This window comes from Temnothorax longispinosus, chromosome 1 (genome assembly GCF_030848805.1).
Source record: "Temnothorax longispinosus isolate EJ_2023e chromosome 1, Tlon_JGU_v1, whole genome shotgun sequence".
NCBI classification, from domain to species: domain Eukaryota; kingdom Metazoa; phylum Arthropoda; class Insecta; order Hymenoptera; family Formicidae; genus Temnothorax; species Temnothorax longispinosus.
This window is the reverse complement of record NC_092358.1, coordinates 16,942,029-16,959,644: the sequence shown is the minus strand read 5'-3', so window position 1 is coordinate 16,959,644 and position 17,616 is coordinate 16,942,029. Positions and strand designations below refer to the sequence as shown.

At 33.4% G+C, this 17,616-nt stretch overlaps 1 protein-coding gene across 3 annotated transcripts in view; it reads right to left on the bottom strand.

Annotated features, from left to right (window-relative positions):
- Nucleotides 1-2,590: 2,590 nt before the first annotated feature.
- Gat-a (GABA neurotransmitter transporter-1A) overlaps nt 2,591-17,616 on the bottom strand; it is a 45,044-nt gene continuing 30,018 nt past the window's right edge. For all 3 annotated transcript variants that reach the window (XM_071777132.1, XM_071777124.1, XM_071777116.1), the window contains exons 8-9: nt 4,386-4,553; nt 2,591-4,293 (exon numbers count right to left, since the gene is read on the bottom strand). In XM_071777132.1, the coding sequence (XP_071633233.1) occupies nt 4,204-4,293; nt 4,386-4,553 (258 nt within the window). In that variant the 3' untranslated portion in view covers nt 2,591-4,203. The remainder of the gene's footprint in view (nt 4,294-4,385; nt 4,554-17,616) is intronic.

Sequence of the window (17,616 nt, the reverse complement as noted above, 5' to 3'; positions counted from 1 at the left end):
CCAATGGAACATAGGATACAAAGGAAAATCCCTGAAATATTTTACTGAAATTCTCTCTCAATTGACTCCATTTCATTATTATTTCATAAGTTTTATAATACCTAACATAAAATAAATTTTCTTATCATTTTTCAATAGTATAATCTAATTTTCCTTATATTTTTCACAATATTATATTATATTTTATAAGGAAAATTATTATTTGTTTTAAAATATATTCATTTTTCAATAACTTTTATTTTACTTTTTATTTATTTGACGCTACTACGATGCTACACAATTGGAAAATTTGTGTTAAATATAACATAAATCACATGTTCCAAACGGTCCACTCAAATTTTTGTGTTAATAATATGGATATATGTGTTAAATAATAACACCGATATTATATGTTAATATTTTAAGAAAAAAAAATGTAATTTTGATCGTAATTTGAAGTTAATCGTGCGTCCAATTAACATAACTTTTATATTGAATCTTATGTTGAATCATCTCCACTTCTGTTATAGAGTAAAATCAACACTCTTTTTCTGTTTACCACATTTAATAAATACGTTCAAATTGTGTTACTTCAACATATTTTTTAAATTATTTTAATAATTTTACATTTTATATTTGTTAAGTTCAATTAACATAGCAGACATATGTTAAATCTACACATGTATGTGTCGATTGCCTCTATATAGCCAAAATTGCCCGTCAACGTGTTGGTAGAAACACGGTTGACGGTAGAACAAACCTTAATTACACAAATGCAGAAAATGTTATCTTCTTTTTTACAAGAAGTAGATTTATAAAATCCTACATTTCAGAAGCTCAAAATGCAATACCGACTGTTATTATTACATTTAAAATTTATTATTTGTACTATCAGTAAAACAAAATAAAATACAGTAAATCGGGATCGCTGACTCGTTAACAATAAATAATTCCAACATTATATTAATGTCTATTACGAATCTAATTATCGCGCGTAAAGCGTCGAACTTATAATGCAACGAGCAAAGTTGGGCGTATGCATACTTCGATCATAAAGTCTTCTTGTGATTTGTATGTACGTACGAGATGGCATCAAAAATTTTCCGACTTTAGTCTATAAAAATTTTTTTATTTACTCTATTTACATTTAGTCTCTATCTTCTCTCTTCGAAGTATTTTTCTTGTGATTTGATACAGCAATCCCAGTGCTTTAACCATGCTTCAGCCATTCGTTGAAAGTTTTTTCTTCTGCAGCGCATCAAGCACTGTTTACGATTTGGCCTCGATCTCCTATACCGTCTCGAAACGTCCCCCCGTGAAACTCGAAACATCGGCCCTTCGAGACTCTCAAAATATTTTGTCAGTCTTTTAGTGATGAAGCTTTACTTACTTATATCATATTTCGAGTCATTTGAGACATTTATTCATTTTTAACTGTACGTTACTTGCGCGGGGTGTAAAGTACAAAAATTAGTCTTAGAAATCTACTAAATTTTTGAAGTAAAAACTTTCTTTATCGATCAATTAAATGCTGCACAAATAGGTTCACAATTGAAAAGAAACTTTTACGTTCATCTTTATTTAGAAAATCTATAGAATATTATTACCCTTTATTTAATGGTCATCATAGAGACAATGAAAATTGATGCATGTATAACGTGTGTTAAATACATCCGAGAAATTACATTTTAAAAAGTCACGCGAATAACGTAGAGTTAAAAAAGAACATATAGCCGCGCATCAGCAACTTTCGAAAATGTTGAAAAATTGAACAAATCATTTGTGAAAGAATCATTGCTGTCGACTATTTTGAAAGGGATGGAAACCAAATGTAAATAAGATAGGTAAGTTTAAAATTTTTTATATACTGTAAGTTCGAAAAATTTTCGATACCAACCTCGTATAACTGTGGGTACTCGTGCACGAAATCCATGTCGTGCGGATTTTTAACAGACGATAGTAGAATGAAAGATGTAATTTCATAATCTTATGAACGGTTGATACGATTATTATTTGCATATAATATGCTTCACTTAACACTTCATACAAATGTCTTAAGATCTGATGAAAAATTTTTCATATAATAATATATGTATACAATTTTATATAATAATATATATAAATTTTATATAATAATAATATATAAAATATGTCTATATGTATATGTTTTTTTCTCTTGTATATTCTCTATTTGTATAATCTCTGTCTGTATATACAGGAAAAATAATAAACTAAATAATTAAAAAATAATGAGAAAAATAAATTTTGTATTGTTTTTTTTTTTTTTTTTTTTTACAAAAAGTAAAATTACGATTAGATTATATGTATTCTGTATATAATCATATTTTATATTTATGATTATTATATTTATATATCATTATGTAATTTTTTCTCATTTTGTCAAACTTTATTTTTTATTTAAAAAATTTGAAAATTATTTTTATAATTATTTTTTATTTTTTTAAATACTTTTTTTTGTGTACAAACAGAGATTATAAAAGAAAAAAAACATATATAGACATATGTAGAATTATATACATTTATATATGTTTTTATATGCAACATTTTTTACCGGATAAATATAGTGTACATACAACATAGCGACACAATATCAAAATTATATTTTTTATTTCATTCGTCTATCATCTTTATAATTTCATCATGGTATTGCAATGTCTGCGAATGTTTTGTCGCTTTTTATGTTAATTACATATTTCGCTATTATACTATTGGTCTACGGACGCTGCAGATCTAACGACAAGTACACGAAATAAATTAGGTAACACTAGTTTATTAAATAAGAGCAATACGATAATAAAACGCGCCTATTTATAATATTTATGGCAGCATAAATATGCGCACAGGGCAATCCTAGAATCGTACTGTCCATCCGTTCGTCGTAAACGTCCGGACGGCGGCGGTTTGGGACGTCAATACATTATTAATACGAGTCACTCGCAAATGGCAAAGAATTTGGGCGATACAGCGTCATTTAATATGTCTAGGAGTACTACATTGTTGTACTTTTCATTTATAACAACTTAGTGATGATTGCGCTACATGTTATGGAAGAAACGCTTTGCCTTACGTTCGTCGCAAATTAATATTTATTACAATCCTTGAAAAGAAAGACGTAGCCGCACTTTGTTCGCCAATTGCAGCGTTAAATTGATGCGAAAGTACGGGTGTAAATGCGGACGTACGTAGGGCTATCACGATATAAGTTTGATAAATGATATCATCAGATATTTGTTATGTGAGAGCAACAGCCGATTGCACCGATTTCGCTTATCGCTAATAGCAATTGACTGAATTGTCACTCATTATGTGTATTTACGAACACGGTGACAATCTGGCAATAAATTTGGCGACTTTTCTATATCACATCAGAAATCATGTATAATTTGGGTCCTTAAAACTATATATTCAAAGGAGAGTATCCGTGCAAAAAAGATTTTAGAACATAAATTAATCCGTTTTTATATTTGCAATAAAGTAAATTTTAAACAGCTTCGGTGCACGATGATGCAACCAGATCTGCATATTCCGTCTGATCCCAAGATGAACCCGGCAATTTAGCCAGAATGTTACAAGCGTTCGCGAACTTCCGCGTCACCTACCCTGCGGGAGTTATGCGATCGTTACGATGACAAATAATAAATAATTTATGTACAAAGCCAGCGAAGCTTTTTGTCGAGAGGGTGTGAAGAGGGGAACCGAGGGCAGTGTCGGGTACGTTCGTTTCCGGCGTTCATTTAATTGCTGGCTCTCCGCTTCGCGTCGAATCGTGTCTTCGAGAACGAAAGAACGCCAAGCCTCGACGACCTACAAGCGGTCGCGCGCGCATTCTTTTATGGTAACTGTTATCACGATATCCTACAAAAAGCGGATGCATTAAGAGAAATTGGCAAGAACCTATTTTGTGAAGTTACGTTTCTAATTGTCGAAATTAAGACCTACTTTAGGAAACATTTGGATCATTTCTCAATCCATTTCTATTTCCAAGTGGCCTTACTTTTATTTCACAAACGAATCAAAAGAAAACAATTTTTAGAATCTTTATTTAAACATTTTTTAAATCATTCCCCCGATTTTAAAGATTAGGAATTTATGACTACAAAATAAATTCTTATCAATTCCTTGTAATTCACCAATTTTACAGGATAACAGGAAACAACTGTATTATCAAACTAGGCAAGCTTGCGCTGCCTACCGAAGCAATAATTATAGGGGCGTTAGCTCGACTGGTGGTTGACCCATCTTTGTTCGCAGAGTCGCGACGTCGTCCTCTATCTTAATTAACAATTTGTATTTCTGCAAGGAAGAAATAATTATATTAAATAAACTATCGAATAAATTGTAAATATCTCTCAATAAACTTATATTTTCGATTTGTCCGTACTTACCGTCCTATTGTCACCCGATGTAGTCATCCAGGCATAGACCATGTATCCGGGTATGCAGAGCATGGAGGATAGCGCTGTAAACCAGCCTAACACATGCGACCACCACGGGTATTCATAATCTAAATATTTTATAGGCGTCCACTGAACCAGATTGAAGACGAACACGCCCTGAGTTTAACATTAAACATTATATATTTTTATTAAATTATATGCCAAAATTTTATTAAAGTAAAGTCCACTTAACATTGAATGAAAATTAAAACTTATTTGCTAGATTGCATAAATTGATACGATAATAATTCTTGATATTTTTGTAAAGGAAAATCTGTAGATAGAAGAAAACGCAAAAAATCTTTTTACAAGAATTTTATATATCTTATATATATATATATATATATATATATATATATATATATATATATATGTAAAGTAAGGTACTTTCTTCATTTGAATTCGCCGCGCTACAGTAGTTGGTAGTAGGCCGAAGTCGGTAAGAGCCTTCACACATAAAATGTCGTAAGGACGTAAAACGTAAGCGTAAGAAAATCGATCAATCCCAATCAAGTATTTTCCCCTACTTAAGTGGTTACGGACAGCACAATACTTGATTGGGATTGGTCGATTTTCTTACGCTTACGTTTTACGTTCTTACGCGATTTTATGTGTGAAGGCCTTAACACTGAACAAGAGAGATAGATAGGGAAAGAGATAGAAAATGATAAGCACGTGTGCGTATCTTGCAAAATCATTGAGATAAAAAAATGGTTTAAATAAAGAGTAATTAGAGGTGTAACGGAGAAAGAAACTTTAATTGTCGTTTCTTTTGTTACAGGTAAGATTGTAAATATTGTACATAAATTGTTAAAACATAGTAAATAAAATTTAAATCTCTTGTTACAGAGCAACACATTGGTTTTTTTCTTGGAAAATCCTCAATAATAGAAATCCATCTTACAAAACGACAATTTCAGTCAATTAAAATAATGGATAAATTACAATTTGAATTTACAATAGTCACTTCTCCAAAAGACGAGAAGTCGGCTACGATAGCCATAACCTCAATTAGAACAGAAGATGGATTGACGTATGTCTTACAAGGAGACCAGGGATTAACCAACCATATAGAATTAATGAAAACAGAGAATTATTTAAAAGCAAAGAATAGTTTAAAAAAAAGACATCAGTCAAGAAAAGTGTGGATCTCTATGACAGAAGAGTTGAGAAAAATTTATATAGATGAGGATGGTAATATACAGTTTGCAGGTAAATACTTACAAGAAATAGAAGAAAAAGACAGAGCTGATATAAGAAAGGATGATTTGAGTAAGATACTAGAAAAATTGGTGGAAACATCACAGAAAAAAGAAGGAGAGAAAAAATTAAAAAAGATTGCAGAGAAGTATATGATTGAGAAATTCACTAGTAAGAAGCACTCAAATGCCAAACAATGGATAGAGACATTTGAGAAGGAGTGTACAAGATTTGATATCACAGAAGATGAAATAAAAATAGAGATATTAAGATTGTTTTTGGATAAATCTTGTTTAGACTGGCACTGGGCAACGTTAACGAAGTTGAAAGTTACTGCTAAATGGATTGAATGAAAAGATAGATTCCTAGAGACCTTTGCTGATAAAGGATAGAGCACGGTAACATATGCTTTGTCATTTAGATATAAAGAAGGATCTCTTATTGATTATGCAATGAGAAAGGAAAGACTTCTGCTAGATATGAATAAAAATATAGATACAAAAACATTAACGACCTTAATTGCAGTAGGACTGCCAGACTTCATTATGAATAAAATAGATAGAGAAGAATGTGAAGATTCAACAAAACTGTTTAATGAAATAAGAAGGTATGAGAGTTTAGTGAATAAAAAAAGTTTTCCAAAGAAGAAAGAAGAGAAATTTGAAAATAAAAAAAAGACTGAAGAAAAAAGGCTATGCAAGAACTGTGAAAGTTTAAGCAAAGGCATCAGATATCATCCGGAGGAGTCATGATGGTTTAAGAAGAAAGAAAATAATAAACCTAGCGTTGTAGGAAACAACTCAGTAATAGAGGTAGAATTGAACACAGAGAAAAAAACTAGATATAACATCATTAGTCAAAATCAAAGTATTACTAGAAGATAAGTTGGAGATAGAAGGGATCTATGACTCAGGGTCTCAGATCTCACTAATAAATTCAAAATTAGTTAGAGTTATAGAAGATAAAGATATAAATAAAATACATTTAAAAACGGCTAATGGTGTGAAAAGAACAAATGGTCTAATAACTATTAAGGTAAAAATCTTTAATATTAAAAAAATGACAGATGTACAAATTGTTAAAAGAGATGATTTTGAAGATTTTATTATAGGACTAGACATGATAAAAAAGTTTAAGCTAGTCCAGAATGAAAATTTAGCGATAGAACAAGCGAAAGATATAAATATAAGAACTGTAAACAATACAAATTATAAACAAAATAAGATAGAGATGTATTCAGTGAATTTTATTGAATATATAAAAGAAAGTTAATTTGAAATAAAAATAAACCACTTAGATATAAATAAAAAGAAAAAGATAGAAAGACTGATAGAAGAATATAAGACGGTGTTTGCAAAGGATAAGTACGACATAGGTACTGTAAAAGATTATGAAGCTCGGATAGATCTATTGATTGATAAATATTGCAGCAAGAGGCCATATAGATGCACAATAGAAGATAGAAAGAAAATTGAAGAACAAGTTGTAAATCTTTTAAAGAGACACTTCATTGAAAAATCATACAGTCCATTTGCAGCACCAGTAACATTGGCATTTAAAAAAGAGGAAAACAAAAAATCTAGACTTTGCATTGACTTTAGAGACCTAAATAAAATAATAGTACCACAAGCTCAACCATTTCCGATAATAGATGATTTGATAATAAAAACGAGAAACTGCAGATATTTCACAACACTGGATATAAACTCAGCTTTCTGGTCTATTCCACTCCGAATTGAAGACAGAAGTAAAACAGGTTTTGTTACACAAGATGGACACTTCCAATGGACCTGCCTACCATTTGGCTTGAAAACATCACCGGCAATTTTTCAACGGATTCTAAGTAGCATCTTAAGAAAACATCGATTAACAGGATTTGCAGTGAACTACATTGATGATATCTTGATATACTCACCGTCGTTTGAGGAACACATGGAACATATAAAACAGGTATTAGAGGCAAAATAAAAGAAGGTTTTAGATTGAAGTTTAAGAAATGCACATTCGCCTCGGATTCAGTAAAATATTTGGGCAATATAATCCAGAACAACTCGGTAAGACCAATTAAAGACAACTTAGCTTCAATTAGAGATTTCTCCACTCCAAAGACACAAAATGATATAAGACGGTTTTTGGGGAAAATAAATTTTTATCATGAGTACATACCAAGAAGCGCAATAATTTTAGATCCGCTACATAAGCTGTTAAGAAAAAATAAAAAGTATGTATGGTCGGAAGAGTGTGAAAAATCATTTAAGAAAATAAAAGAACTTCTGTGCTCCCAACCAATATTAGAGATATTTGATAAAGATCTGCCTATAAAAATTTACACAGATGCATCATTAGAAGGTATTGGCGCAGTGCTAAAACAAGAGCAACCAGATAAGAAAGAAAAGCCAGTTGCATATTTTTCGAAAAAACTTAATGAAATGCAAAAAAGAAAAAAAGCTATATATCTAGAGTGTTTGGCAATAAAAGAAGCGGTAAAATATTGGCAACAATGGCTTATAGGAAGATCCTTCACTGTATACTCAGACCATAAGCCTTTGGAAAATTTAAATATAAAACCAAGAACAGATGAAGAACTGGGTGATCTAACCTATTATTTATCGCAATATGATTTCAAGATAACATATTTACCAGGGAAAAAGAATTTGGAAGCAGACTGTCTGAGCAGAAACCCAGTGTTGGAAGCAAAAGAGAACAAAGAGGAACTGTTGAGAATAGTAAATTTAATAAAAATAGATGATATAAAAAGAGATCAAGAGAAAAACCGGGCAATACAAAACGAGAGACCATTGGTTTTTTTCTTGGAAAATCCTCAATAATAGAAATCCATCTTACATATATATATATAATAATAATAAACTTTATTAACGGGTAATAAACCCTTTAGCGTACAAAGAGAAAAGAAAAAACAAGAACAATAAGATAAAATAAAAATTTTACAACATAATATGGAGAAATTCAGGTTACAAGAGTAGACGAGAAAGTTTTTGTTTAAAAGTTGATACAGAGCCACCAAAAAAGTCAACCCTATTGGAGAAATTACTTGCAGATATTATTAGCCTATTTACACACGAATTTGCGCTATACAAAGTACGGTGATACTCGAGGTGGAAGATGGAGTACTGTCTTAATTCTCTAGTCGGGATGTTAAAATAGATACGTTCCAACAAATCCGGACAATCAATAGAGTGATTAAGAAGCTTAAAAATAAATGTAAGATCAAAGGTTAGTCTCCTATTTTCTAACGATAGCAGATTTAATCTATCTAATATAGTGCAGTATTCATGGCAAGTAATTGACATGGGATTACCTAGCCGATAAGCAGCCATACGCAGGAATTTGTGCTGCACACGTTCAATCAATAACTGATGACATTCAAAATACGGAGACCAAACTATGGAACAGTACTCCAACTTGGGGCGAACTAACGTACAGTATAATAATTTTAAAGTGGTTATATTCTTAAAAAATCTACCCCATCAGAGGATGAATCCAAGCGTTCTATAAGCAGATGAAACTATTGATTGTATATGTGTATTAAATGATAAGTCCGCACTGAACAAGACCCCGAGATCTCGAGCTTCGCGCACTGCTGAGAGAGGTAAACCATCAAGAGTATAGTTATATAAATATGAGTTACGTCTACGAGAAAAGTGAATAACAAAACATTTAGAGACGTTAAGCCGAAGACAGTTCCTCCTACACCAGGCCTCAAGTTCAAATAAGTCATGTTGTAATAAAAGCGCATCAGCAGGTCCATTAATCCGGCGGTATAATTTAAGGTCATCAGCATACAGTAAGAAAAAGCAGAATTTAATAAAAGCAGCTATGTCATTAATAAATAAAACAAATAAAAGAGGGCCAAGATGTGAGCCCTGCGGCACTCCAGACAAAACATTTATACTTCTGGAGAAGCTGTTATTAAACTTTATGACTTGAGACCTGTTTGATAGGAAGCAGGATATCCAACGCAAAAGAGAACCTCCGAACCCTAGAGATCGAAGTTTACACATTAATTAGTACAGGGAAATTAAACAAAAAAATGTCAAATCTGCGGAATAATTCACATGTAGCTAAATTTTTGCATGGACCTTTATTTCGTCGTTAAAAACAATATGTGAAAAGTCCCCATCGATGTGACCCCTGCTAAAAATTTTACAGAGGGTCAAAGGTAAAGAAAAACAGTTTTTCGCGAATATTTCTTTATTCATTAGTCCTACGGCAAAAATAGTTATTACAAAATTTGTAGCTTATAAAATTCTCTACAAAAAATGTTGTATAAGTTTTTTTGTACAAGCAATACTTTTCACGTAATAAATTTTGCAAGATATGCGCTGCGCGGTAAATTTACGGAGCGCGCTGACAGACGTCAAATAAATTGAAGCGTCGCACGCGCGCACAAAAAATGTCATATCTTTTGAACGAATCATCGTACAAAAATGATCGAAGAATCGTTGAAAAGCAGAAACTTTCAGCTTTTTAATGCAATTTGGTTCGTTATTCTATGATAATTTTTGAAAATTCTACGATGGTTTTAAACAAATTGTTACATGCATTTTTTGTCTTTTTTCATAAAATCAGCCACAATAGGTTCCAAATTGTTTAAAAAAAAAAACGCCAGCAGGATTTTCACAGTATATAAAAAAAAATTTTAAAACAAAAACTTTTTTAAAAATTTAAAAAAATTAAAAACAATTTAAAAAATTAAAAAAAAAAATAAAAAAAATTAAAAAAAATTTTCTAGCTCAGTTTTTCGCCAAGTTATGACGATTTTAATTTTAACGTTTCATCAAAAATTTTAAAAATTACTGAAAATGTCAATAGCTTGATTTTAAAGCAAAAAATTTTTGTAATTTTTTTCCTCTGGTAGGGTCAAAGTATGAAGTATATACTGTAATATCCTGCTGGCGTTTTTTTTTTAAACAATTTGGAACCTACTTGTGGCTGATTTTATGAAAAAAGACAAAAAATGCATGTAACAATTTGTTTAAACCATCGTAGAATTTTCAAAAATTATCATAGAATAACGAACCAAATTGCATTAAAAAGCTGAAAGTTTCTGCTTTTCAACGATTCTTCGATCATTTTTGTACGATGATTCGTTCAAAAGATATGACATTTTTTGTGCGCGCGTGCGACGCTTCAATTTATTTGACGTCTGTCAGCGCGCTCCGTAAATTTACCGCGCAGCGCATATCTTGCAAAATTTATTACGTGAAAAGTATTGCTTGTACAAAAAAACTTATAGAACATTTTTTGTAGAGAATTTTATAAGCTACAAATTTTGTAATAACTATTTTTGCCGTAGGACTAATGAATAAAAAAATATTCGCGAAAAACTGTTTTTCTTTACCTTTGACCCTCTGTAAAATTTTTAGCAGGGGTCACATCGATGGGGACTTTTCACATATTGTTTTTAACGACGAAATAAAGGTCCATGCAAAAATTTAGCTACATGCGAATTATTCCGCAGAAAAATCCTAATTTCCCTGTACTAAATATTGTATGATTAACTGAGTCAAACGCTTTTCTAAAATCGGTATAAACTGAGTCAACCTGGGATCCACTCTCAACAGCAGAAGTTAAAAAATCATAGTAATTAACAAGATTTGTCGTTGTCGAGCGTTCCGGTACAAGTCCATGTTGTTCCTTTATAATAATGTTTTTACATAGGGAGCTAAGTTTTCGAGCAACAATGCCATCAAAGATTTTCGGCATAACATTTTGTTTACATATAGGACGATAGTTAGTGACTGATTGACGGTCGCCACCTTTAAAAATCGGAGAGACGAGACATTGCTTCCAAAGAGATGGGAAGGCACCATCCCTCAGTGACTTATTAAAGATCAGCCACAGAAATCTTGACGCGATAAAGATACATGATTTTAGTAATGAAGGTGGAATGCCATCCAACCCCGCGGAGCAGCTCAATGGAAGCTCACAAATCTCGTTATACACATCCGAAATTGATATGTCCAGGGATAAAAGATCCAAGGGGTGATTTAAGTTAAAACCGCTGTCAGGGTATTCGTCGATTACATCGCTACTAACATAAACAGATTCGAAATAATCAGCGAAGCAGTTCGCAATAGATTCATCATCCTCCAGTAAATGATCATTATGCAGAATCTGAGAGGCGCAATGGTTGGAAGATCTGATGTCTCTGATAAAGCCCCAGAAAAGATTGGTATTATTCGACAGCGCATGTTCAGATTTATCAATAAAATCAGACCAGCAAACAGCAGACAGAGATTTACATCTAGCTCTAAGGTGAGAGAAAGATAGATAATCAGAGAATGAGAGAGTGCATTTATATCTTAAGTGTGCCGCCTTCTTGGCCCTGATTAGAGAAATTAATTCCTTGGTGAACCATGCTGGATAAGTAGATTCGAAAATAACATAAGAGGGAACATAAGTATTGATCGCAAAGTTCAAGTGAGAGTAAAGTAGCTCAGTGGCCTCATCCACCGGAATATTAGCAAAGGCAGAATCCCAGTCAATTTGACCTAAATAGTCATCAATTGCAGAAAAATCGGCACGTTTAAAACACGGTCTGCAGTAAGAATTCCCTGAAGGACGAGCAGCAGTGGGAAGTGGCAGGGCAAATTCGAGAGCAGGATGATGTGTGTCGCAAGGAAGGAGAGGCTCGAGGGAAGCATGTACGTGAATACCATCGAGAGAGGAAAAAATCAGATCAAGCTCGTTCCCCAGCGCATTGCTTATATTATTGTATTGCCGAAAGTTGCAAAGACTAAAATATTCGTTGACAATATCAGCTTGTCTTAATTGTGAGCCGCCCCTGGCATTATAATTCAGAGATGAATTGTTTTGATACCAGATAATATTTGGCAGGTTAAAGTCACCAAGAATAATAAGTTTAGCATTAGGATAAGAAAAACAAACATCCAGCACGGAACGACAATGAGATTCATAAACATCAGGCGAAGAATTAGGCGGAATATAGACAGCGACAATTATAAATACGCGACGGCCGATCCTTACTTCAACAAAGAGATGTTCAATGTTAGAAGGAGATATTTCAATACAGCGGCTGGGAAAACAATTACGGACAGCAATTAAAACACCGCCGCCCCTCGAGTAGATGCTAGTATGTTTATCCCTGTCATACCGGAAAACTTTAAAATCACTTAGGCCCAGTTCAGCATCAGAAACACCAGAATTAAGCCACGTTTCTGTAAAAATAATAAAATCAACTTTCAGCACGGAAGAATTGATCGAACACCGTAGATCAGCCAATTTCGTCCTCAAACCTCTCACATTCTGATAATACGCTAAAGGGTGATAGTCGCGTTTTTTTGGCGCCTATTAGTGGAAGCTTTTACAATTTTCGGCACACCGTTAATAAATCTCAAAGTCATGTCGGTAACACCAGTGTCTTTAAGCGATTCAAACCGCTTCTTAACACAAACAAAATGATCACGCTGTTTCTTGGTTAAATCCTGTTTGATAGCAACTGGCCCAGAGTAACTATTCTTCATCCTCAGTATGTCGATGGCGTCAGATCTGGATGGCAGTGAGACTCGCAAAGGTCTTGCATGACCCTGTTTAAAAGTGCCGAGTCTCCGAATCTTGATACGAGGAGGGTTTTGGGGCCGTATTTTACGAATTATTTCCTCAGCAATGGACAGATCATTCGAGACGTCATCGCTCACAGAAGATGGAGAATTTGACTCATTAAGGTTATAAAAAATTAAGTTCGAAGATCTTCTCTCCCTCTCGGAAATCTCCTCCATTAATTCCTCCTGATCGATGGAAGGGGAGGCGGATAATAACTTGTTCTCAATCTCCGCGACTCTCCCCGCTAGCCCTAGCATCTCAGCTGAAATCCGCTCTATATCAGCACGGAATGAACTCACAATTTCATCGCGAAAGTTAGCGAACTCTTCACGAATTATGGCTCTTATTTTTCCGACCAAAGGGTCTGTCGGGTCAGAGGAGCAGCAGATAAATCTGCCGTCGGAGTGAGGATGGCCCGTTCGGGCTAAATAGCCAGGATGAGAGGCGATGCCACAATCATCACAAACAATCGGCCTGACCACTGTCGCCCCGCAGCCTTTGCACGTCTTTTTATCCAGGGCCGTTTTATCGCACATTGGCATTCTATCCAAAATGCGAGATACAGGAAGCAGGAGAAATCGAGAATCCGAGACCGGTAAAGCAACCTTCAGTCGAAACTTGTATATGTTAGACTTAATAATAAACACATCTGTGCTCTCCGACTGACTGTGTACGATATATATATGTAGGTCCAGAGGTATGTTCCGGAACTGTTTACGTTTTTTGAAATGTACAGTCCTGGAAACTGCCAAATGTCCCGGAATATACCGATATCAAAAATAAAAGTCCCGGAACATACTTTTGGACCTATATATATATATATATATATATATTTTTTTTTTTTTGGGCCTATGCCTTCGAATTTTTTTGTCAAAATTGAAACATAAGATAGTTTTTATGAGTTTTAAAACACAACTAAAGTCAAATAAAAGTTGCGGGCTGCTTTAGCACTACCCAGGATGCACCGCGTGGAGGTACAAGCCCGCTTAGCATCCCTTGACAGAGATCAGGACCCCACAGTTCGTCACTCCTGTGGTATTTAGTGACTCCAAACCCTCTCTGTCGTGTGTATGTGTGTGTGTGTGTGTGTGTGTGTGTGTGTGTGTGTGTGTGTGTGTGTGTGTGTGTGTGTGTGTGTGTGTGTGTGTGAGTGAGTGTGTGTGTGTGTGAGTGGGTGTGAGTGAATGTAAAAATTATATGAGGTGTTCGAAATGACCTCCTTCTGCACGAATACATACACACGACAGAGAGGGTTTGGAGTCACTAAATACCACAGGAGTGACGAACTGTGGGGTCCTGATCTCTGTCAAGGGATGCTAAGCGGGCTGTACCTCCACGCGGTGCATCCTGGGTAGTGCTAAAGCAGCCCGCAACTTTTATTTGACTTTAGTTGTGTTTTAAAACTCATAAAAACCATCTTATGTTTCAATTTTGACAAAAAAATTCGAAGGCAAAGCAATTTCAAATTTTAACATAAAAATGGCGATAACTCGAAAACAACGCATTTTTGGGCCTATGTTTGTACCAACTTTTTTTCTTGTTTTTGGTTCCCCTTTCATCTCCCGAGCGGATGACCTCGACTTACGGGACACCCTGATACATATACATATACGTATATATCTTTTATATATATCAACCGACGCGGTAGCGTCGCGACGCCAAGTACATAAAAAGAGAGTTAGCAGACGACGCTACCAAGCAGCTTATCCGGAGTTTTCAGGCCGATCGATTTTCCGAATGAAATATCTCAAGAAAGAAAACTGCGATCAAAAATCTGACGACAGTTTTCTAATATAACGTTGATACGAGCTTTCAATTGCGACCAGTTTGATTAAGATTGGTGCAGTCAATACTGAGATCTCGAAATTTCACATGTCAAAAAGTGAATTTTTTTGGCGACATCTCAGGAAAAAGTTCAGATTTCAGTCACACGAACACACACGCGCAAAACCAGTTTGTCCCTCAAAATGCGTTCATACCACTCTGGTCAATGCAACTGCATTCGCACGCTCACATTCCTTGACGCTGATTGGTTATCTCGCTTATGTGCAGATCGAACCTCGAAATTATCATAAGAGTGAAATTGATATTAAATGATGTTGTTATCTCAACGGCTTGTCAATGCGTGTCAAAAAAGGTTAAATTTGTTTCGCGTTTGACAGTGCGAAATTACAGAAAGAATTCCAAGAAAGAATTTTTCAAGAGAGAGAGAGAGAGAGAGAGAGAGAGAGAGAGAACGGAAGGGGGGATTCAAAAAGAAGTATATATTCCAAAAATATTCTAACATATATTATATTTATGTATACATGTATGCATTATGTAAGTATGCATGTATACATGTATATATTTAAAAGACTTTTCGATCCAGTTTTGCCCGCTCTGCCCACGAACAGTGCATATTACATGATACTAAAATATATTAAAATATTTTTAAAATATATGTAAATGTATTTTAAGTATTCATGAATGTATGTATATATTTGATTTCGATTACAGATTAGATACCTTTTCCTTAACATTATAAAAAACAAATAAGAGAAGAAGAGGAAAGAGAGGAAAAAAGACCTTCAGAGCAAGGTACATTTACATATATTTTAAAAATATTTTAATATATTTTAGTATCATGTAATATGCACTGTTCGTGAGCAGAGCGGGCAAAACTGGATCGAAAAGTCCTTTATTATTTTGTAAGTTCCTTAATAATTAATGAGAAATTACTTAACACAGATACGTGAATCAGGATGCGTCTGTGCGATTCGACGAGATGGAACAGCTCAACGTTCACGTTTTGTTAGGTGCGTGGCAAGGCATTGGAAAGAGTGCATAACAACGGCTATACATGAACGACATTCGTGCGTAGCCATTGTTATTTATAAAGCGCTCCTTCTAATATTTCTCCATACGAGTAACAACGTGAACGTTGGGCTGCTCCTCTTCGTCAAATCGCACGGACGCATCCTCTGATTTGTGTATTTGTACTATTCAATTTCTCATTAATTATTACTAATAATAATTTGAATTTATAATAATCGATTCTTATTATTCTACGTATAAAGGACTGCGCATAATAAAAAGAATAAGGAACAGAAAACGGGGAATAGGGAACAGTTAATTATTAATATATGAAATTCATTAACATGTGTAATTTATTAACACAGAATAGTTAAACAGAAGAATAGTGCTAAGAAACAGTAATGAAATTTTATTCTGTATATTATATGCCATGTATGTACACAATGCATATATTAATATTAAGCTGTTTCCCTATTTCCTGTTCTCTGTTCCCTATTCCTTTCATTGTGTGCAGCCCTTAAAAGTATCAAGTTAAAGTCATCGAAAAGTGAATCCTTTATAAGATCTTTTATATTTTATAATAAAAAATATGACAATTTAAAATATCTCAGAAAATTCTTAACGAAAGAGAGCTTTATTATAGCGTTTTGAAAACGTTTCGACATCAGCTACAAGCTACAAAAATATGTGATAAAGAATAGGAGGTTCTATATATGGAAAAATAAATTCGACCTTGAAATAGTGCTTTAACGTTGACCCAAGGTCAAACAAAAGGTCCTCAAATTACTCTCTCAGGATTGAACAACTTTTGCCTGAAAACTTTTCTTCTTAAACTTACAATTTTTGAAATTTGAACGAATTCATTAAAATAAACTACCTTGTTTATTGTTACACATATAACAATACAGTTGTTTTTTACATATGATAATATTGAAGCAAACTATCAAAAACGCATATATTTTCTTTGCTGAAAAAGTGTAATAAGATTTAATATTAATTTCTATAACATTACAAAACATAAATAATTTCCACAAAAGACAATAAAATTCCAATATTAAATAAAAGGACATTACCAATGTAAGAAGAAACATATGCCAAGTATAGAAAATAATACAAATTTGTATATTATTAATTTCTACAAAAAGTAGTGAAATCCCAACAAAAAGTTTTTACAAAAGAAAAAAAATACGCCAAGTATATTTGTTATGTATATTTGTATATATTTGTTATGTACTTGGCGTATTTTTTTCTTTTGTAAAGACTTTGTTGGGTATATAACGGAAATTCGATACCCGGAGAACAATCAGCATTACGTAGAAAGGAAAGATATCATTCAAGATATATAATTTTAATGCTACATCTATTATTATCTGACCTCCTAAATTGATGAAATAAACTATTTTTCATATCGGTAATCACGGAAATTCGATAACCGGAGAACGATCAGCATTGCGTAGAAAGAAAAGATATCAGGAACAGGAAGATTCTCAACGTGAAGGCTCAAGCATATTATCTGACCTCCTAGATTAATGAAATAAACTTTTTCAATCTGTCAAAAATACTTTAATTCAAGGTATATAATTTTAATGCTATCTCTATT